This window comes from Convolutriloba macropyga, chromosome 11, assembly GCF_964194025.1.
Source record: "Convolutriloba macropyga chromosome 11, txConMacr16.3, whole genome shotgun sequence".
Classification (NCBI taxonomy): domain Eukaryota; kingdom Metazoa; phylum Xenacoelomorpha; order Acoela; family Convolutidae; genus Convolutriloba; species Convolutriloba macropyga.
This window is the reverse complement of record NC_134478.1, coordinates 30,187,863-30,210,494: the sequence shown is the minus strand read 5'-3', so window position 1 is coordinate 30,210,494 and position 22,632 is coordinate 30,187,863. Positions and strand designations below refer to the sequence as shown.

Sequence of the window (22,632 nt, the reverse complement as noted above, 5' to 3'; positions counted from 1 at the left end):
ACTGAGGGGGCGCGAGGTCAAACGTTTTAGATTAAGAGACGAACTTCACTCCATGAAATTGTCTCCTCAAAACAGTTTTGGTGAATCACATCCTTACAAGACTATTAAATCATAAGGCTCTTGTAAGGCGTCAGACAAGGGAGTTAAAAAGTTGAAAGGGCCAAACAAAAAATCGGTCAAGCGACAAATTGCAAACAAAAGACCGCATTACTAGTATAATGGCTATAAACTTCGTTTGAGATCAATTAACAATTCTCAAAGAGTATTGACAATCAAATTTTCCGAGAGAAACGTCATAGGGAAAAACTTTGAACCATGGCTGCAGCAAACATTTCATTTCTGGATCCTAATTGTTGTGATGAACTTATCAAACAGATGTGATTATGTTGAACCATTAGTGGAGGTGCAAACTATGATAAATAGAATTAATGAAAATTATTTGGGGGTGAGCCTGCAAGGATGGCAATATAATGAATGGGCGGATGCAGTCGAAAAACAAGCAAAAGCTGAGAGAAGGCGGGGAAGAGCTACCAAGCCTGTGTTATCTGGACACGTCATAATCAGTGACAATGACCCTAGTCACAAAACAAAAGGACAACATCAAAAGAGAATTTGCGAAGTGATGTGCTGAAAAACTAAACGACCTATTGACAGATGCTGTTAAACAAGTGATTGCTCAGCTGATTTCCGAACTAAGAAGTCAAATTCTAACTTAAGTAAAAAAAAATGATGTAAGAAGCTTTGGTGGATATGATATCGGTAGCTGAACTGCTCAAAAACTACAACAGGAGGGCTAATATAAAATTGGGAACTAAAGAAGAGACGAAGATTAGCCAGAGAGGACGCCGAGACTTGTATCAGAAAAAGCGCGGAGCTGAGAATCTAATTGGAGCCAATGTTGATGAAAGATATATCAATTGCACGACTACCGAGCAGGTAAATCGACTTCGAGAGGGGTCAAAAATATTGAGGGGTCAAAAATATTGACATACTGAAAAAGAAGCCAATGGAGATTGAGGATTCAAATACCTTCTTATCAACTCTGCGGGGACAATGGAAGGTACAAAAATCTATAAATTGAAAGAATCTTGATATTATGTCTGTTCGTCGGTTGTTCGAAGGGGGAATTGCATTGGAAAACAGAATGAACGATCTTGAAAGTTATTCCCAGCTCTTAAATAGCAACGAGCTCAGGCACCTTCAAATAAGTATCAGCCTTCAATTTGTAGGCGCTTTCTAACTTTAAGTGTCATATCGAGTAGACACCATCTATATATTTAGCAAAAATTTGGTTGAACCATGATAGTGCGTCCTTTACGTTTGAGGGTTCTCAGACCATTATGTTTGAGCCCACAGGCACTCGAGTGGTAGAGGTCATGCTCCAATGCAGGAATGACATCCAAGTTGTTGAAACCTTGCCTTATGAAAAAAGCGAAAGCTTGTTGGTCATGACAATGGCCGTCTGGTCCAGGTCGGGGGAGTTGCCGTTGCCGTCTTTCTTCTTCAATTCCTTGGGTTTTGTTGTTTCAAAATAGAATCCTTGTTTCAATTTCTTTATTCAATCATTTCTTTTGTTTCGCCACGTGCACCTTTGTTTAGCTTGTTTTCGATGATTATGATTCAAACGTGTCGAAGAAATCAAGTTTACAACATTTAGGCGGCAAAAAGTAATTAAGAATTATCACATCGATAACATTCTCGGGGCCTACCTAACCTGCCGGGGGTGTTTTTGGGAAAACATGTGCAAGTTTAACAGCTGGTCGGGTTAAGAAGCCTAAAGTAGTTTTTACTTCACATGACCTAGCTGTTTTGTCGGGGCCGGTGAATGTCCTTGTCACGCGTCCCAGGGGCCAAATTCCTCTTGGGGTCCATTCTTCCAAAACCCAAACAACGTCATTCACTTCCAACTTGGCATCAGGCTTTAACCACTTCTTCCTTGTGTTCAGGGTTGGAATGTACTCTTTTAGAAGTCTCTTCCAGATTGCTTCGAGTCGTTGTCGCATTTGGGTCCACGTCTTCGTCTGGATTGTGGGAGTCTCTTTGAAGACACACGCTGGGACATTGGGAAACGCTCTACCGATCAGAAAGTGGTTGGGTGTCAACGGGTCCTCGTCCTCGATGTCACTTCTAACGTGTGTTAAAGGTCTCGCATTGACAAGACTCTCTGTTTCGATAACAATGGTGGAGAAGACGTCCCATGTCAACTTCGCAGATCCGAGATTCAAGAGAAGAGCTCGTTTTACAATTTGTACGAGCCTCTCCCACACCCCACCGAAATGAGGAGCAGAAGGAGGGTTTAGACGCCATTCGATGGACTCGTTCATTAGTTTCTGTCTAATGAAATCATGGTCAAGTTTGAGGGGTTGTCTTCGTATCTGTTTTCTGGCTCCAAGAAAGTTGCTACCATTGTCACTGAGGAAGAGTCGAGGTTGTCCGCGTCTGGCGATAAATCTTCGGATGGCCGTCATGCAAGTGGTTGTCGTTAAGTCTTCTGTCACTTCCAAGTGCACAGCTCGTGTGACTAGACAATTGAAGAGGCAGATATAGGCTTTTTCTTCTTTGTTCCGCTGAATAACAGTAAAAGGGCCAATATAGTCGATTCCAACGTTTGTAAAAACTACAGGAGACTGGTCTTGTGGAAATCTGATGTCGGGTAGATCCGCCATAGGTGGTTGAAGTCCTTGGCCTTTGAATCGTCTGCAATCAAAGCACCTGTAGGTGATACTGCGGAGGGCGTCTCGAAGACCAAACACATAAAAGTTTTGTTGCACATAGTTCTTCACAGATTCAGTTCCAAAATGCATACAGATTTCGTGGCATTTGATTAGAAAGAGTCGGGTAATGAACTCTTTTGCGTTTAGAATAATTGGGTGTTTCGTGTTGTAACACAATGTACTCCTTTTGGTTCTGCCGCCAACACGCAAAATGTTGTCTTGGAGAAACGGGGAAAGCTGTAGAAGTTTGTCTTTCGTTGGAAGAGATTTCTTTCGGAAATTCGGTTGTTGTTCGAGGTAGTACTTCCGCTGTTGTTCATAAACTGTGATGTTCCTCCAATATTGTCTCGTCGCACGTTATTGTGACTATAATTGTTGACTGGCTCGCTTCCGTTTCTGAAACTACCGTTTGTGTTTGAGTTTCTGTTGCCATATCTTTTGTTTTTGTTTATGTTTTGATTAAAGAACTTGGATTGATGGTTGTTATTTCCATTGTGGTGGTTATTTTTGTCTCGCCGATTAAAATTTGTTTGTTTTCCGTTATCATTCGGTTGATTTTGAAGTGATACTGACTCCTGTAGCTGTTCGCAAGCTCTAGCTTGTCTATCCATCCAATTTGAGAGGTCTTCTATTCCTGGGAAGGTACTATTGATATCCACAAGGTGTTCACTCCACTTCATTTTCAAAGACCATGGTAATTTATCCCGTGCTATCCGAACTAAGTACGTTGACTTCAAATCGGCATAGAATCCATGGGCGTTGAATGTTTGAACCAGTTTACGTAGAAAGGACGCATAGCTGATCAACGTCGCGTGATCGCTTGCTTGTGGTCGTTGCCATAGCTCTAGTTCTTTGGTTAAGGCTGATACGACGTGCTGCGGGTTTCCAAAGCGGCGTTCCAGTTCCGACAACGCTTCGTGATAAAAACCTGGGTTGCACAAATATCCAGATACGGCCTCTTTTGCTGAGCCAATGACTAGGGACTGCAGGTAGCTCATTCCTTCAATGTCCGAGATGTCGCGATTATTGTGGATTACTGATGAAAACATGCTAGACCACTCATTCCATTTCAGAGGATCTCCGTCAAACTTAATTACGCGAATGTCTGGGAGCTTCACCGAGCGGTGGTTATTTCGGAAGAAGGGCTGGTGTTGATTGTGGTTCTGGTAGTTCTGATATTCGTCTGGATACGCGTAGTAATCATTGGGGGCTGGTTGGGTTGTAGCGTAGTTACCTTGTTGTTCAACGAGGTTTTCAGGATTTCTTCCTGCGTCAGTCTCGTTATAAAAGTGACGACGACCGAGAACATTTTGTTGATCTGGCATGGCTACAGGGGCAACATATTTGCTGCGGTTCGTATCGAAGCTTTTTTTTGTTTCAACTGGCACGCTAAAAACTTCCGTGGCAGCTGTTGATCCGTTAGCTTGTGCAATGAAAGGCCGATCTGTTTTCTGGTAGCTGTTCTTACTTAGTGGAGAAGTGTTTGTTGGATTCATGTTGCCTGTTTCTTCGCTCCCAATGAAATACGGTCGATTGGTTGTTGAAGGGGGAACCGGCATTTCATTGCTGGATTCGACTTGATTTGTCCTTATAGGTTTGGTGTTTGAGAACGCTTGATAGCTGTTGGTGTTAATGTTCACTATTTCATTCTCAGAATTCCTTATGGTGTTTTGATTCGGCAGTAGGCTGTTTGCATCGCGAACGCATTTATCTGTAAGTTGAAGACTAGGGATATTATTCAAAGGACCTGAGGCTTCGTTTGTTGTTTGTGGCATAGCGCTACTTGTAGACGAATGATCCAAGGAAATGATCATAGTTGGTCCCTTGTCAACATTTTTGTCCAACTGTCTGTTAGGGTCTTCTTGTCTCAATGGAGAATGATTTTTCTGTTGTTGATCAGCACGGAAAATTGACTGATAGTATGAGGGCTCAAAATTGGCCTCGTTAGCTTTCCTATAGGCGTCGAATGGATAATATTGACTTGTCGGCGTAGTTATCTGGTGGCTAGATTTTTGATTTTCGTTTGAGATATTATGATCGCCTGATCCTTGAAGCTGAAAAATATCAGAAACTCCGGGTTGATCTAGTTGTGACGTTTTGTCTGGTTCGGTTGGGTTTTGATCCTTGTTCTGCTTTTCCTCATTGGATGATGCAACTCTTTGGATGTTTCTATTTCTCAGCTCGTAAAGTACGCTGTTGGTCGAGTTGACAAAATTATTTGACTGGTTTTCAATTTTTTCTTGGTTCTGGGCTGCATCAAAAGTGTACCCAAACGGAACTTTTTTGTTGTGCTGATTATCATTATTTCTATTATCCTTTCTACCTTCAGCTTTGGAAGCAGTTGATAGGTGGCTGTGTACTGATGAGCGACTGCTTGCTCTCGACCGAAGCTGTCTCTTCGTGATCTCGTGCTGTCTGACGGTTTGCATAATTTCAATTTTCATCGACGTGAGTTCTTCCGCTTCTTCGAGAGGTTCTACCACTTGAGTGCTTTCAGATTGCGTCATGACGTCAACGAGTACTTCAGCTTGTTCTATCAGCTTTTTGAACTCTTGATATGTTTCTAAGATTATTTCAGGTTCCAGATCATCTGAAATTTGTTTTTTGATCTCTCGAAATAGTAGCTGCGTTGTCTTTAATCGTTGTTTAAAAAGCTTGACGGTGCTACTGATGTTTTGCTTGCCGTTACTCGCATTTATTTTTCTTGGCAAATTTGTCCTCATTTTCTCACACTTTGTAATGAGCAGCCGTTTGTGTGAATTGGTCCAGTTTGAAGGAGCTTTCAAAATCCACTCTAATGGCTTTTGGTGTCAAAAAATACGGTTAGGTGGTCCAAATTTGGTGGCCTTTGGGGTTGATGGAGTGAATATTGGGGGGCTAGTTTGACTAATTTGATTGACCTTTGAGGGGCACTTTGGTGACTTTGGGGGGCACTCTGCGTGACTTTGGGGGGCACTTTGTGTGACCTTGGGGGCCAGGTGTGCTCAACTTGGGTGAGCTTGGGGGCACTCTGGGTGACCTTGGGGGATACTTAAGTGACCTTTGGAGCCACTTTGTGTGACCTTGGTGGGCACTCTGAGTGATCTTGGGGGCAGCTGGCTCGTGGCGGGCACTGCTAGGACGGGTTTGGCACTACTGGATCGTGCTGGCTCTTGTAGGGCACTGCTGGGGTTGTGCTGGCTCGTGGCGGGCAAAGCTGAGTCGTGCCTGCTCGTGGCGGGCACTGCTGGGTCGTGCTGGCTCGTGACGGGCACTGCTGGGGTTGTGCTGGCTCGTGGCGGGCACTGCTGGGTCGTGCTGGCTCGTGGAGGGCACTACTGGGGTCGTGCTGGCTCGTGATGGGCACTACTGGGTCGTACTGGATCGTGGCGGGCACTGCTGGGTCGTGCTGGCTTGTGGCGGGCACTGCTGGGTCGTGCTGGCTCGTGGCGGGCACTGCTGGGTCGTGCTGGCTCGTGGCGGGCACTGCTGGGTCGTGCTGGCTCGTGGCGGGCACTGCTGGGTCGTGCTGGCTCGTGGCGGGCACTGCTGGGTCGTGCTGACACGTGGTGGGCACTACTGGGTCGTGCTGGCTCGTGGCGGGCACTGCTGGGGTTGTGCTGGCTCGTGGCGGGCACTGCTGGGTCGTGCTGGCTTGTGACGTGCACCACTGGGGTCGTGCTGGCTCGTTGGGGGCACTGCTGGGTCGTGCTGGCTCGTGGCGGGCACTGCTGGGTCGTGCTCGCTCGTGTCGGGCACTCCTGGGTCGTGCTGGCTCGTGGCGGGCACTGCTGGGTCGTGCTGGCTCGTGGCGGGCACTGCTGGGTCGTGCTGGCTCGTGGCGGGCACTGCTGGGCTGTGCTGGCTCGTGGCCTGCACTACTGGGGTCGTGCTGGCTCGTGGCGGGCACTGCTGGGTCGTGCTGGCTCGTGGCGGGCACTACTGGTGTCGTGTTGGCTCGTGGCGGGGACTGCTGGGTCGTGCTGGCTCGTGGGAGGCACTGCTGGGTCGTGCTGGCTCGTGGAGGGCACTGCTGGGTCGTGCTGACTCGTGGCATGCACTACTGGGGTCGTGCTGGCTCGTGGCGGGCACTGCTGGGTCGTGCTGGCTCGTGGCGGGCACTACTGGTGTCGTGTTGGCTCGTGGGGGGCACTGCTGGGTCGTGCTGGCTCGTGGCGGGCACTGCTGGGTCGTGCTCGCTCGTGTCGGGCACAGCTGGGTCGTGCTGGCTCGTGGCGGGCACTGCTGGGGTTGTGCTGGTTCGTAGCGGGCACTGCTGGGTCCTGCTGGCTCGTGGGGGGCACTGCTGGGTCGTGCTGGCTCGTGGCGGGCACTGCTGGGTCGTGCTCGCTCGTGTCGGGCACAGCTGGGTCGTGCTGGCTCGTGGCGGGCACTGCTGGGGTCGTGCTGGTTCGTAGCGGGCACTGCTGGGTCCTGCTGGCTCGTGGCGGGCACTACTGGGGTCGTGCTGACACGTGGTGGGCACTACTGGGTCGTGCTGGCTCGTGGCGGGCACTGCTGGGGTTGTGCTGGCTGCTCGAATGATGTAGACTTTGTAACATAATTCGCCGGACCCGAACTTTGTAATATAACAATTTAAGAAATGCTAATAATTTTAACAACTGCTTCGCTGAAACTCGTTTTTTTTTTCAAAAAAAAGACCTTCGGAATTATATATCAACCAGTTTATGATGATGGAAGCTTCTTTTCCAAGCTACCAAGCTTCTCTTTTCCTTTTTTCTTTTATCTTTTACCAGTGACTAGCTGCGTTTATGATAACTCTATGATATGTGCTGGGTGGGGAACGTTACCGGTGCCCCGAGAATCTACTAAATCTACACTGTTAAATTTATTGTAAAGTTTGTAAGAGTTTCTTATCTGTTTAGACACCAGACCCTTGTTTCCTGATCCTCGGCTTTTCTCGGCGTGTGTTGTCTGCTGCTCTCAGTGTGTTTCCTGTTACTCAGTCCATTTCCAGTTGTAGTGATCTCAGTAAACTCTCAATCACCATGATATCACTGAATGCGTCTTCGATCACATTAGACATTTGGCCAGGTGTAAATCCTTTGTAGGTTCTCAATGATTCTCCGATTTATTGGGCGCCAAAATGACAATGGCCGTCTGGTCCCGGTCGGGGGAGTTGCCGTTGTCGTCTTTCTTCTTCAATTCCTTGGGTTTTGTTGTTTCAAAATAGAATCCTTGTTTCAATTTCTTTATTCAATCATTTCTTTTGTTTCGCCACGTGCACCTTTGTTTAGCTTGTTTTCGATGATTATGATTCAAACGTGTCGAAGAAATCAAGTTTACAACATTTAGGCGGCAAAATGTAATTAAGAATTATCACATCGATAACAGGTCATACTGGAAGCACATGGAAAAGTTGCTTTTAATAATTTTGTACTCCCCTAGGAATAAAAAACAAATTCCTCGATAATCTGGAAAAAAAATTCTGGAGATGCATCAATCAACAAAATTCAGCGTGATTGCATACGGTGACATGAATGTGGAGCTTTTTAAATAAAACAACTTGGATACAATAACTGCTAATAGATTTGGGCAACGTAAGTATAAAGAGACGTGCTATTCTAATTGATACGATTCTTTATTAGATCATTATGCTGTCAAAACCAAAAACTGCATCTATCAGACTTTTTCAAGAATATGAATTTCGGACCACTACCTAATTGGTCACAATATGCACGTACTATCTGACAAATTTCATGAACTCAATCGAAATCTACAGACACATTTGTTCTCCATAAAAAGCTGGAGATAAATTGATTTGTAAAGGATTCAGAAACAGAATTAATTAAGGTAACATTTGACACATGCTAACACTATATTTGCTAAATTTCAAAAAAATAATCTATGCGGTATTAGATGGTTATGGACCATTATTATCTGCCAAAAATTATAAATATAAAATCAAAAGACCCTCAAGGGTAATGAAAGGGATAATTAAACTTAAAACAAAACGCAAAAACGAAGGAAAACGTCCAAAAACGATGCAAACCAGAAGTTCAGACACCTCTGCTAGAAGATCGAAAAAGAACAGACAATAAAAGTTGCTACAATCAATAATGTATTGCTGACTAGGGACACATTTTGAAAAACGAATCAAAGCGGAAGGGTAGGACTAGTAATCTTATAGGAACTATAAAATTAAGAGTAAAAAAAACTCCGATACGCATGTCATTGCGAAGACATTTAACGAGTACTAAGCAACGATTGCTTGAAAGACACAAGCAAAAATCTCGCAACCCACTCAGTTGACCCTACTGGACTGTGACTTTGCTAACGAACTTGAAGAACTGTCATTAAATTTGTGAAAAGTAAGTGCTTTTTCTGGTGTTGATAATGTGAGCAGTCCAGTGATTAAGGTGTGTCGCACTTATTTGCTTCTAAATCGACAGTATTTGTAAAAATATAAAAAGCGCGGTTTTCCTGATGCTCTATCCATATCAAAATTAATCCCTCGTTTCAAGTGTGGAGATCGATATCGTCCCATTTCATTACTTCTAGTTTGAAGTAAGATATTGAAAAAGATAATTCACATTAGAATTCATGAATGTCTGGAAACGTTTGGTTTTATTCACGCCAATTAACATTTTTCCCGCATGAAACAATAAAATCCATGCCGTAGCCAAATTTGTCGAAAAGATGAGTTTCTCAGTCTTCAGCAAGAATTTATATCAAAAGCGTTTTCTCGTCTGCATTGTGAAGAATTTGAATAGTATCTATCAGTGTTGATAATATCTGATAGTATATTTAAATAGTAACTATCAATTTATTAGTAGATAATGAATGATAACTTCTCCCAACAAATACTGTTCAATGAATCTAACTTCCAAGGCTTTGTTAATTAAATACGGGATAATTACATATTACGGAACACTAGCTTTGCTAGTGCCGATTTCCGCTTATAAACAAGGATAAAAAAGAGTTTCTTAAGACTTCGAGAAAGCGAGGCAGCGTTTGGTTGCTCCTGTTGGCTCCAAATGCCGGTCGCTTTCTCCATTAAAAATTGTATTTCGCATGTTAAAAGTTAATTTTAATAAATTTCTTCGATTTCATTGATTTTCACAAAAAAAAGTTATTTGTTTATTTTAAATTGTGCACATAGTCTCGATAGTCGCAATCCCTAAGTAAAAGTAATGCGTGATCTTGATTACGGCAGAAGCCTTAGCGAGCATTGTTCCGTTACCTATCCATTCTATTTATGTTAAATTTTATAATTACTTGATATTAAAACATTTGTAGAGAAGTTAATGCTTCTTCTTCAACAGTTCTCTAAGGACCCAGCCAAAACTCATTAAGATACAACCAGATGACCATCCTTCAAATTTAATCATTAACTGGAGCTTAACGAATAAATAACTGTATTGGTTTGGTTGTTAAGTTCAAGACGACTCAAGAGAGAATACACTGCCCTGCTGTCTGTCATATATTTAATCAATTTTATGCTAGAAAGACAAAGCAGAAGCTACTAGAAGAAAACGTAGCAACCCATGACAAGGCACTTGTCATGGGTTGCTATGGCACTAGTCATTTTAGTATCTCTTGGTATTTAGCTCCGGTCAACTTGTTGCAATATAAAAGAGAAGACATAGTTAAGGCACAAAAAGGGTAAAGGAATTAACATGTTATTTACGCTTCTACCTTACAGAACCAGGACATCTCTTTTTAACTGAAATACGCCTACTGTAATCAATTACCGGGAGACAACGAAAAGGCAAATGGCAAAGACAGATTGCCGGAAAAAAACAGCGATAAACATTCTCGGCCTTCAAGGAAATTGGAGAAAGCCAAGAATAAAGACACATAAAGTGCCCACCTGTTTTTACGAATTCTAAGTGTTTAATTTGCGGTGTTGTTAAATGACAATTGTAGAAAACTTACCCGCACATTGCCGGAAAAATGGCGCCCTACGCTCGCTTGAAGCACATCGGAATTGAAACAAAAGAAGGAGAGATAAAAATTGACAGAATTTGTTTCTAAGTGCCAAAAAGGGCTATTAAGCTTTAAGCTTTATACTAAAACCAGCTATCAATCGCTTTAATGAACTTTGATAACCTAACGCACTATGACGTAATGACACGCTTGATCGGTTTATCCGGTTCCTTTTGATTTTGCCATTTTCAAATTGACAGTTTCAACTACCTTGCACAATTCAATGAGTGCAAGAATTAAAAACCCCTTCAGTTGAAACAGTAAGTGAGGTAATTGAGAAGTCAAACGTGGAAGTCGTGAGTTATATAAATTATAAACCGTGAAGGAAAAGTAAAGGCAATTAAAAAGGAGAGCGCCTAAATAATAGCAGTTGAGAGGCGAACGGCGGTTAAAAAAAAGCAAAGAAAAACGAATCTTTGTTAATATTAGAGCAAAAAAAATCAAAATATTGTATCCTCAAAAATAATGCATTTTGTTTCTTTTTGGCACAGCTCAGATGCAGGCTATTGATCTTTAATTATGAATTGCTTTTAAAACTTTAAGTTCGTTAGGTTCAGACGTCACTTTTGTAACGAGGCAGATCAAAACGTATCACAAAATTGACTTTAAAGCTGACGGGAAACAGTAACAACGGACGTCATTCCACAAATTCAAGTGCTGACAAGTAACAGTAACTGAAAAAGAAATCAGATAGTCACAAGTATCCTCGATGGAGACGACCAATTAAAAAAGATAGAAGGACAAATCCTGACCAATAATTGCAAGCAATTTCATTGATTGAACAAAAAAACTCGATCTGAAAAGAGCTAGGAATTGATTTAAAAAACATTAAAAGAAAACCGATCAGAAAACTCGAGAAAACAGAAGTCAAACAGCCTCATCTGAAAAATCACAATCGAGAAAACGATTTATTCAAACATGATTTCTCACTCTACTTTAAAATAAGAGTGAAAAATTGCACTTCATGTAATCATTAGCTTTTTCGCTTCACTACCTGTTTCGGCGTAACCAAAATCACTCTAAATTGACTAAAAATCATGAAAGTAAGTGACAAAGATAACTAAAACGTAGCCGGGGACAAATACAGGACAAAAGAAATTTATCTCTCAGCAAAAACTGATAGGAGCATCTGCGAAAAATTTCTGGTCAATTAGCCATTTCAAAACAACGAACGAAAAAAAAACCCTGCGAAACAGTTAGCTTTCATACCTTAAAAAAAACCCAAATGACAGACATACTTCATTTAGAGAAAACAGGAAAAGGAATGAAGGAGAAAATTAAAAATAACATCTACCAAGTGCTCAACTAAACGCTACTTCCCAATCATCATTTTTTTGGGGGAAAAATTATTAAATTTGCTGCTCACGCATTCAACCGCCCAAAAATTGGCAAAACATGAAAAAAAAAACGGTAACAAACGTAAGAAACGGAAACACCTTGAACAATTAGAAGTTTGTATTAATTTTTTTCAATTAAAGTGCCTAGTCAAGTGACATATTTTAGGTTTAACAATTATAGCATTGTTCTAAATTAAAGATTGAACAGACAGAAAAGCAACTTGGACAGAAGAAAAAGAAAAATAATTAAACGAAATTCGGCCAAAAATTACATTTAATTACTCAACTATTGAAGAAAAAACAACTCAAAACTTAAATTATTTATAACCGAGGAGCAGCAAAACAAGCTGGCGCAACTAATTTTGAACCAAAGAATTCTATAAGTGCCTTAAAATATTGAAGCAGAACACAAATCTGCTTACAGAAAACCAATGTTATCTCTGCTCTTCCTGATTTGACCTAAACACTGTTTTCACACAATTCACATCTTGTTTTTACAAACACTAACATAACCGGCAGATCGCCGGAATAGCTGCGAAATAGACCCGCGTGCCGGATAATAGAGAGAGAAACATAGACAGACCTAAATTGAGAAAAAAAATCGACGCCGCTCAAAAAGCTAGGTAAAAAACATTCAGTGATAAATTAATAAAGCTTGTTAAAATTCATCCCGCAGAAGCCTCTTATTCGGGGTCTTTACTGTACATATAAGTTCCTTTGACCTGAAACAAATTCAAATTAAACTTAAGTTTTAAAGTGCAAAAGTCATTTTATTGAGTGAGGTAAGTCAATTGTGACCAAAATCTAATCACGCAAAAAACTTTTGCTAAAGAGAGTGAGAAGTGACGTCACGCGCGCAAGCGCTGTTAGTGAGAGGAAGAAGTCATTCAGAAAAGCTGGCTTTTTCAGCTTTGCTGCGTGAACAAATGTAAAACGAAAAAGAGAGTCAGACGACGAAACAAAAAACATAGCAGGACAAGTCCTGACGTAGAATTTAAAGAATTTTCGTTGACCAAACAAACAATTAGACCTAGAATGGACTATGAGTGAATTGGCGAAACCATTTCTAAAAAATAAGATCGAAAAAATTATACAAAAAACAGAAAACCAAAGTCAAAACGCCGCATGTGAACAAAAGACCACTAGCGAGAAAAGGAAATTTAGTTCAAACAAAAAACTTAGAATGAACTATGAATGGATTTGGAAAAATATTTAGAAAAAAATCCGCTCCAAAAAATCGAAAAACAGTAGAAATCAAAGTGAAATTGCCGCATGTGAACAAAAAAACCACTGGCGAGAAAGCGAATTTTTGTTCAAACATCGTTTTCTCACTCTCCTTTAAAATTAGAGCGAAAAAATTTCACGCCGCGAAACCACTCGCTTTTTCGCTCCACTTCCTGTTTCGGCGTGACCAAAATCACTACTCCAATTTGACTTCAAAAATCATGAAAATGTGTGAACAGATTAAAAAAAGACAGCGCCCCAATACAATTCAAATTCTTTAACTGTAAAAAACCAAGAGCACCGCAATATAGCTCCGCTCAGCTTACAGCTTCGCAGCTATAAAAAAGTAACACCCCAATGCAATGCAAATTCTTTGAATTATTAAAAAACTACACAGGTGTCAATAATCCTCGCTATGTTTCGTGGCTATTAATGAATTCACATTTTACTGCTATCCATTGGATTATGATCCACTAGAGTAATGAGAATATTCCTCATCTAGGGCAAACCTTGACGGTGGAAACCATGTTTGGTTTAATTTACTATTATTATCATTAACCGAGGACCTTTTTGGAAAAATAAGCTAATGGCAAAATCACTAATGCATCGAGTTACGTTATATGGTTGTACTTGGTCCAATTGACCTGCAAATTAAATGTAACCGAATTTTACTTCGATCTTATTTACCTGAAATGACACCTTGTCCATTACCATCGTTGACTTCTCTGTGCATTTCACAGTTGTACCGCTCAATCAAGTTGAACACAGCCGCATTCTTGCCAGAAGTCACAAAGGGTCTCCATGCGGCCATATTTTCATCTGTTAGTTAAAAATTACCTCCTCAAATGACAACTTTCGCTCACTAGCCTACTTGTTAATATTGGAGGTGTCTGCTAAGTTTGTTGCAATCGCTGGCAACAAAATAATTCAGGAAAAATTTATCCATGCATAATTAGAGAACATTGATTCAAAAAGTGCACTATTTCTGAATAATGAAAACCGCCATTGGTAAAATATTGACCAATATGAAACACACAAAAAGCGAAAATACTGAATATGGCCGGCAAATTGTCGGAAAACAGCCCCGTTGATTCAACTGCCCGACATTGGTATTGAAACAATTAAAAGAATAACGAGAAAAAAGACAATAGCCTAATTTTTTTAAATGTCAAAAACATTATATTTGGGTGTTATATTTTGGTCCAGTTTTATTAGAATGCATAAATAGGGTGCGCTCCGCCTCTAAATTGTAGTATTATAAGCGTAATGCTACAACCTATTAGCAGTATACTCTAAGAAACTTTGATAACTTGTTATGTGCTGTCTTCAAACAGTAGGCTTAGAGCTCGAGCTTTCTATGTTTTTCCAGTCTCCATTAATTTCGCTTTTTGACTTTGAACAAATTCACGTATATTTGCGGAATGAATTCTAAATTCCATTCAGTTGATACAGGGAGAGATAAGTCAGAAGGCAAACGTGAAACAAGGTGACTTACGTAAAACGAAAAAAAAGCCAAACAAAGAAACCAAAAGCAATTAACTGAAACCATTAAATGGATTCAATCATGTCTTAGTAGAGAGCCAATGAGACCTCTCATTAATGAAAAAAACCAAGCAACAAAAATCAATTTTTCAAAAGCGGGCAAACTATAGAAAACTGCATATCTTAAACAAGTTGTGTTAAGATAAAACAGTTATGGATAGAAGCGACCGACCAAATAAGCACCAGAATGACTCATTGGAGCCAACGAGAACTGTAATTAGTAGGACTAAGTGACAGAGCGACAGAAGCAAACATAAAAAGCGGCAGAACTGAAAAATCTCAACTTTTCTGAAAACAAGTTGTTTCCAAGTCGTGAAAGCTGTTAAGATATGAATAGGAGCAATTGAATAGATTCAATTATGACTAATTAGAAAGCAAAGATACCTGACATTAATGAGACTACGAGGTAAACCAATTACAAGAAGCCCACAAAACCAAGACCTAATAAATGCTAATGACTAAGCCACATAACAATAAAAACTAAAAAAAGGGACAAAAGTCAAAAACTCAATAATACTTCTTGAAAACGAGTCATGCCAAAATTCTGAAAAGTTAGAAATTAACTGAAAAATTTAACTGACAAATAAAGTCAAAGAGGTGGAAACCATTAGCTCTGAATAAAAATCTTTAAATAGATCCACATATATCTCATAAGAAGGCCAATAAGGGCGGTCAAAAAATAAATTGACAGAACAACGAAAAGAATTGAAAAAGATGCAAAATCCAAAATTCAGTAACAGTTTTAAAAAGAATAGTTTCATAGTCATTAAAACTACTGCCAAGAACTCAAGTCATTAATTGCAATTATCTATGCACCATTCGCAGCCAATATTTTTCTTTGAAGGGACTTACGTACAAGACATTAAATTGAACCATAAGAGGATTAGCTAAGACGCGAAACAATCATTTCGAGTAGTTAAACTTTATCAGCCACAAAAGATTCCTCTGATGATAAATTTGGCTGATAAATTTGTTAGAAATTAGAACAAAAATGCTTATAGTTTTTTATCTATAAACTTTTGTGTTAAAGTCAAGAAACTAGAAATCCGAAACATTAATTAGATTGATGAATTCTTCTTTATGAAATGATGAGAATTGTCATTAATGAAAAAAGTGATCATGCAACGAGAAAGTTACACAACTGGGTAAGACGCAAATAAATAAATTTTATTTTATTAAAAAAGTTTCCACAATGTAGTTATAACCTTTAGATATCAAATAATTGTATAGCTTCTATTACAAGATTACGATACAGGACAAAAATAGCTACAAAGGGAGACAAAAAATCATTCATCAAATTCTATAAAAAAACAGCGTTTAAGTAATTTCAACCAATGACAACCATTTTATTAATTAAAATCAACAACTATGCATTAGTAAACCACAAAAATGATCTTTTGAAAACGCTATTTGAAACAAAACAATAAAAAAAATCAGATTGCCCTGCCTGAAAACAATTTGCATTAAAAACCCGAAAAATCTTTGAAAACCAATTTCTCACTCCTATGTAAAGATAATTTGAGTTACAAAATCACGATTCAAAACTATTCGCTTTTTCGCTCCATTTACTACATAAGCGTCATTAACATCACTACTCTAATCTGACATTTCATTGATGTGATAAGTTCTAAAAGAACAGTAAAAAAATTTTTAAAGCCGGAAGTAGAAAATTGACCATCCTCACTGACCTAATGCACATGCTACAAGATCAAACTAAACATGATCAAACTAAACATGATCAAACTAAACATGATCAAACTAAACATGATCAAACTAAAAAAGCAGATAAATGAGAAAAAAGACAAAATGATATAGCATCTGATAAAACTCACTTTTAGATTCTCAAAAAAACAATTGCTAATAGTACTTGTAAATAAGGTGGCTTGCCGCAAAAGATTGTCAATTGACAGGATATCTAGCAAAGTGGGTTCAAAATATTCTCTACAAAATGCTAAACCGCAACTACCCAACCTTTATTCTGAGATCAAAATTCTTTTGCTCTCTGGTTTGTCACTCAACCCCCCAATGATTGGCGAAGTATTAAAAAGCAAATAAAAAATTGTAAAGAACAAAAAAGCTGAATAGAAAATTGTATCATTTTTCCATTGAAACTGGTCCACTTCAATTCTCTTCATAGTAGCAATACAAAAAAAGTTACTCATGAATTTAGCAAAAGACACACACTACAGCGAGAAGCATAAAATCAGAAGATATAGACAAAAAAATTTAATCAGCAATAATTCAAAATAAATATCAATCACATTGAAATAACAACAAACCTGTTAGAAAACCTTAGTTCAACTACAGAACTCCCCAGTTGCTATAAATAGAAGAAGATTGCGAAACTGCTCAATAAGTTTTAAACAAGGCAAAATTAGCTGAAAACTTAATTTATGGACGTAATATTTGATTCAGATGGTCAGAAACACATCATTACTTGTTTAGGAGATTGTGACAAAACACCTTTCACCGAAAAACAAAAAAGTCAAAACAAAGTTTTTCGAAAACGCGGCAGTGATCAAAAATTTGCTCGCATAGTTAAAATTTCTTTGTACGTATTTTTTTTTCAAATAACGGCATCAGCAGAAAACTATTCAGCAATTAAAACTTCAATCTAAGATTGAGATCAATAACTATGCCCCTAAATAAAAAATTAGTGTTAACATGGTTTAGAACAACTAGTTTAACAAAAATAATACTGAACAAAAACTGGTTGGAAACGCCGCTCGTAACTTTCTAAAGCCGGAAGTAGAAAATTGACCATCCTCACTGACCTAATGCACATGCTACATGATCAAACTAAAACGCAGATAAATGAGAAAACACACAAAAATGATATAACATCTGATAAAACTCTTTTATTTTCTAATAAAAGAAGCAATTGCTAATAGTACCTGTAAAACAGGTGGTTTGCCGCAAAAGATTGTCAACTGACAGGATATCTAGCAAACTGGGTTCATAAGGGGAACACCGAGAAAAAAATAGGCGATAAAACAGGAACGAAGGACAAAACGGGAAACTGTTCTCTATAAAATGCTAAACCGCAACTACCCAACAATTATTCTGAGATCAAATTTATTTGCTCTCTGGTTTGTCACTCAACCACCCAATAAACGGCGAAGTAATAAAAAGCAAACAAAAAACCGCAAAGAACAAAAAGCTGAAGAACAGAAAATTGTATCATTTCTTCATTGAAAATGGTCCATGTCAAGTCTCTTCATGGTAGCAATACAAAATTACTCAGGAATTTAGCAAAAGACAAACAAAACAGCGAAAAACATAAAATCAGAAGATAGACAAAAAAATTTAATAAGCAAAAATGTGCTCAACCTTAGTTCAACTACAGAACTCCCCAGTTGCTATAAATAGAAGAAGAATGCAAAACTGCTCAAAAAACTGAAAACTTAATTTTTGGACGTAATATTTGACTCAGATGGTCAGAAACACATCATTACTTGCTTAGGAGATTGAGACAAAAACACCTTTGACAACTGGGGAGGTGATATAAGATCTGATAAAACACACTTAATATCTCAAAAAAGAAACAATTTTTAATAGTACTTGTAACAGGTGGTTTGCGACAAAACATTGTCAATTGACAGGGTATATAGCAAACTGGGCTCATAAAGGGAACAACGAGAAAAAGAATAGGCGAAAAAACAGGAACGAAGGAGAAAACGGGAAACTGTTCTCTATAAAATGCTAAACCGCAACTACCCAACAATTATTCTGAGATCAAATTTATTTTGCTCTCTGGTTTGTCACTCAACCACCCAATAAACGGCGAAGTAATAAAAAGCAAACAAAAAATCGCAAAGAACAAAAAGCTGAAGAATAGAAAATTGTATCATTTCTTCATTGAAAATGGTCCATGTCAAGTCTCTTCATGGTAGCAATACAAAAAAAATTACTCAGGAATTTAGCAAAAGACAAACAAAACAGCGAAAAACATAAAATCAGAAGACAGACAAAAAAATTTAATCAGCAAAAATGTGCTCAACCTTAGTTCAACTACAGAACTCCCCAGTTGCTATAAATAGAAGAAAAATGCAAAACTGCTAAAAAAGTTTTAAACAAGGCAAAATTAGCTGAAAACTTAATTTTTGGACGTAATATTTGACTCAGATGGTCAGAAACGCATCATTAAATGCTTAGGAGATTGAGACAAAAACACCTTTGACAACTGGGGAGGTGATATAACATCTGATAAAACACACTTTTAATATCTCAAAAAAGAAACAATTTTTAATATTACTTGTAGCAGGTGGTTTGCGACAAAACATTGTCAATTGACAGGATATATAGCAAACTGGATTCATAAAGGGAACAACGAGAAAAAGGATAGGCGAAAAAAAAGGAACGAAGGAGAAAACGGGAAACTGTTCTCTATAAAATGCTAAACCGCAACTACCCAACCATTATTCTGAGATCAAATTTATTTTGCTCTCTGGTTTGTCACTCAACCACCCAATAAACGGCGAAGTAATAAAAAGCAAACAAAAAATCGCAAAGAACAAAAAGCTGAAGAATAGAAAAATGTATCATTTCTTCATTGAAAATGGTCCATATCAGTCTCTTCATGGTAGCAATACAAAAAAAAGTTACTCAGGAATTTAGCAAAAGACAAACAAAACAGCGAAAAACATAAAATCAGAAGATAGACAAAAAAATTTAATCAGCAAAAATGTGCTCAACCTTAGTTCAACTACAGAACTCCCCAGTGGCTATAAATAGAAGAAAAATGCAAAACTGCTAAAAAAGTTTTAAACAAGGCAAAATTAGCTGAAAACTTAATTTTTGGACGTAATATTTGACTCAGATGGTCAGAAACGCATCATTAAATGCTTAGGAGATTGAGACAAAAACACCTTTGACAACTGGGGAGGTGATATAACATCTGATAAAACACACTTTTAATATCTCAAAAAAGAAACAATTTTTAATATTACTTGTAGCAGGTGGTTTGCGACAAAACATTGTCAATTGACAGGATATATAGCAAACTGGGTTCATAAAGGGAACAACGAGAAAAAGGATAGGTGAAAAAACAGGAACGAAGGAGAAAACGGGAAACTGTTCTCTATAAAATGCTAAACCGCAACTACCCAACCATTATTCTGAGATCAAATTTATTTTGCTCTCTGGTTTGTCACTCAACCACCCAATAAACGGCGAAGTAATAAAAAGCAAACAAAAAATCGCAAAGAACAAAAAGCTGAAGAATAGAAAATTGTATCATTTCTTCATTGAAAATGGTCAATGTCAAGTCTCTTCATGGTAGCAATACAAAAAAAATTACTCAGGAATTTAGCAAAAGACAAACAAAACAGCCAAAAACATAAAATCAGAAGATAGACAAAAAAATTTAATAAGCAAAAATGTGCTCAACCTTAGTTCAACTACAGAACTCCCAGTTGCTATAAATAGAAGAAAAATGCAAAACTGCTCAAAAAGTTTTAAACAAGGCAAAATTAGCTGAAAACTTAATTTTTGGACGTAATATTTGACTCAGATGGTCAGAAACACATCATTACTTGCTTAGGAGATTGAGACAAAAACACCTTTGACAACTGGGGAGGTGATATAACATCTGATAAAACACACTTAATATCTCAAAAAAGAAACAATTTTTAATAGTACTTGTAACAGGTGGTTTGCGACAAAACATTGTCAATTGACAGGGTATATAGCAAACTGGGTTCATAAAGGGAACAACGAGAAAAAGGATAGGCGAAAAAACAGGAACGAAGGAGAAAACGGGAAACTGTTCTCTATAAAATGCTAAACCGCAACTACCCAACAATTATTCTGAGATTGAATTTATTTTGCTCTCTGGTTTGTCACTCAACCACCCAATAAACGGCGAAGTAATAAAAAGCAAACAAAAAATCGCAAAGAACAAAAAGCTGAAGAATAGAAAAATGTATCATTTCTTCATTGAAAATGGTCCATATCAGTCTCTTCATGGTAGCAATACAAAAAAAATACTCAGGAATTGAGCAAAAGACAAACAAAACAGCGAAAAACATAAAATCAGAAGATAGACAAAAAAATTTAATCAGCAAAAATGTGCTCAACCTTAGTTCAACTACAGAACTCCCCAGTTGCTATAAATAGAAGAAAAATGCAAAACTGCTCAAAAAGTTTTAAACAAGGCAAAATTAGCTGAAAAATTAATTTTTGGACGTAATATTTGACTCAGATGGTCAGAAACGCATCATTAAATGCTTAGGAGATTGAGACAAAAACACCTTTGACAACTGGGGAGGTGATATAACATCTGATAAAACACACTTTTAATATCTCAAAAAAGAAACAAATTTTAATAGTACTTGTAACAGGTGGTTTGCGACAAAACATTGTCAATGGACAGGGTATATAGCAAACTGGGTTCATAAAGGGAACAACGAGAAAAAGGATAGGCGAAAAAACAGGAACGAAGGAGAAAACGCGAAACTGTTCTCTATAAAATGCTAAACCGCAACTACCCAACAATTATTCTGAGATCAAATTTATTTTGCTCTCTGGTTTGTCACTCAACCCCCAATAAACGGCGAAGTAATAAAAAGCAAACAAAAAATCGCAAAGAACAAAAAGCTGAAGAATAGAAAAATGTATCATTTCTTCATTGAAAATGGTCCATATCAGTCTCTTCATGGTAGCAATACAAAAAAAAGTTACTCAGGAATTTAGCAAAAGACAAACAAAACAGCGAAAAACATAAAATCAGAAGATAAACAAAAAAATTTAATCAGCAAAAATGTGCTCAACCTTAGTTCAACTACAGAACTCCCAGTTGCTATAAATAGAAGAAAAATGCAAAACTGCTCAAAAAGTTTTAAACAAGGCAAAATTAGCTGAAAACTTAATTTTTGGACGTAATATTTGACTCAGATGGTCAGAAACGCATCATTATATGCTTAGGAGATTGAGACAAAACACCTTTGACAACTGGGGAGGTGATATAACATCTGATAAAACACACTTTTAATATCTCAAAAAAGAAACAATTTTTAATAGTACTTGTAGCAGGTGGTTTGCGACAAAACATTGTCAATTGACAGGATATATAGCAAACTGGGTTCATAAAGGGAACAACGAGAAAAAGGATAGGCGAAAAAACAGGAACGAAGGAGAAAACGGGAAAATGTTCTCTGCAAAAAGCAAAATCGCAACTACACAGCCATTATTCTAAGAACAAATTTCTTTTGCTCTCTGGTTTGTCACTCAACCACCCATTACTTGGCGAAGTATTAAAAAGCAAATAAAAAATTGCAAATAACAAAAAGCTGAAGAATAGAAAATTGCATCACTTTTTCATGGAAAATGGTCCACTTCTAGTCTCTTCATAGTAACAATATAAGAAGACGTTATTCAGGAATTTAGCAAAAGACAAATACTACAGCGAGAAGCATAAAATCAGAAGATCTAGACAAAAAAAATTTAATCAGCAAATTGCTCAAATTGACTCAATTGTCTTCAACAAAAAGAAATAAAAATAAATATCAATCAAATAGAAATAACACCAAACCTGATAGAAAACCTTAGTTCAACTACAGAACTCCGCAGTTACTATAAATAGCAGAAGAATGTGAAACTGCTCAAAAAGTTTTTAAAAAGTCAATACTACCAAAAAATTAATTTTTGGACGCAATATTTGATTCAGATGGTCAGAAACACATCATTATTTGCTTAGGAGATTAAGACAAAACACCTTTGAGCGAAAACAAAAAATTCAAAACGAGGTGTTTCGAAAACGCAGCAGACATCAAAAACTTTTCTCGCTTAACAAAAAATTCCTCACACGTATTTTTTCAACTAACGGCATCAGCAGAAAACTATTCAACAATTAAATCAATCTAAGATTGAGATCAAGAACAATGCCC

The 22,632-nt window shown here is 38.2% G+C and overlaps 1 protein-coding gene across 1 annotated transcript in view; it reads right to left on the bottom strand.

Moving 5' to 3' along the window:
- The window catches only part of LOC142349092 (AP-5 complex subunit mu-1-like), a 49,496-nt gene that overhangs the window by 15,573 nt on the left and 11,291 nt on the right, over positions 1–22,632 (bottom strand). The window contains exon 5 of the mRNA XM_075400505.1: positions 13,892–14,023. Within this exon, the coding sequence (XP_075256620.1) occupies positions 13,892–14,023 (132 nt within the window). The remainder of the gene's footprint in view (positions 1–13,891; positions 14,024–22,632) is intronic.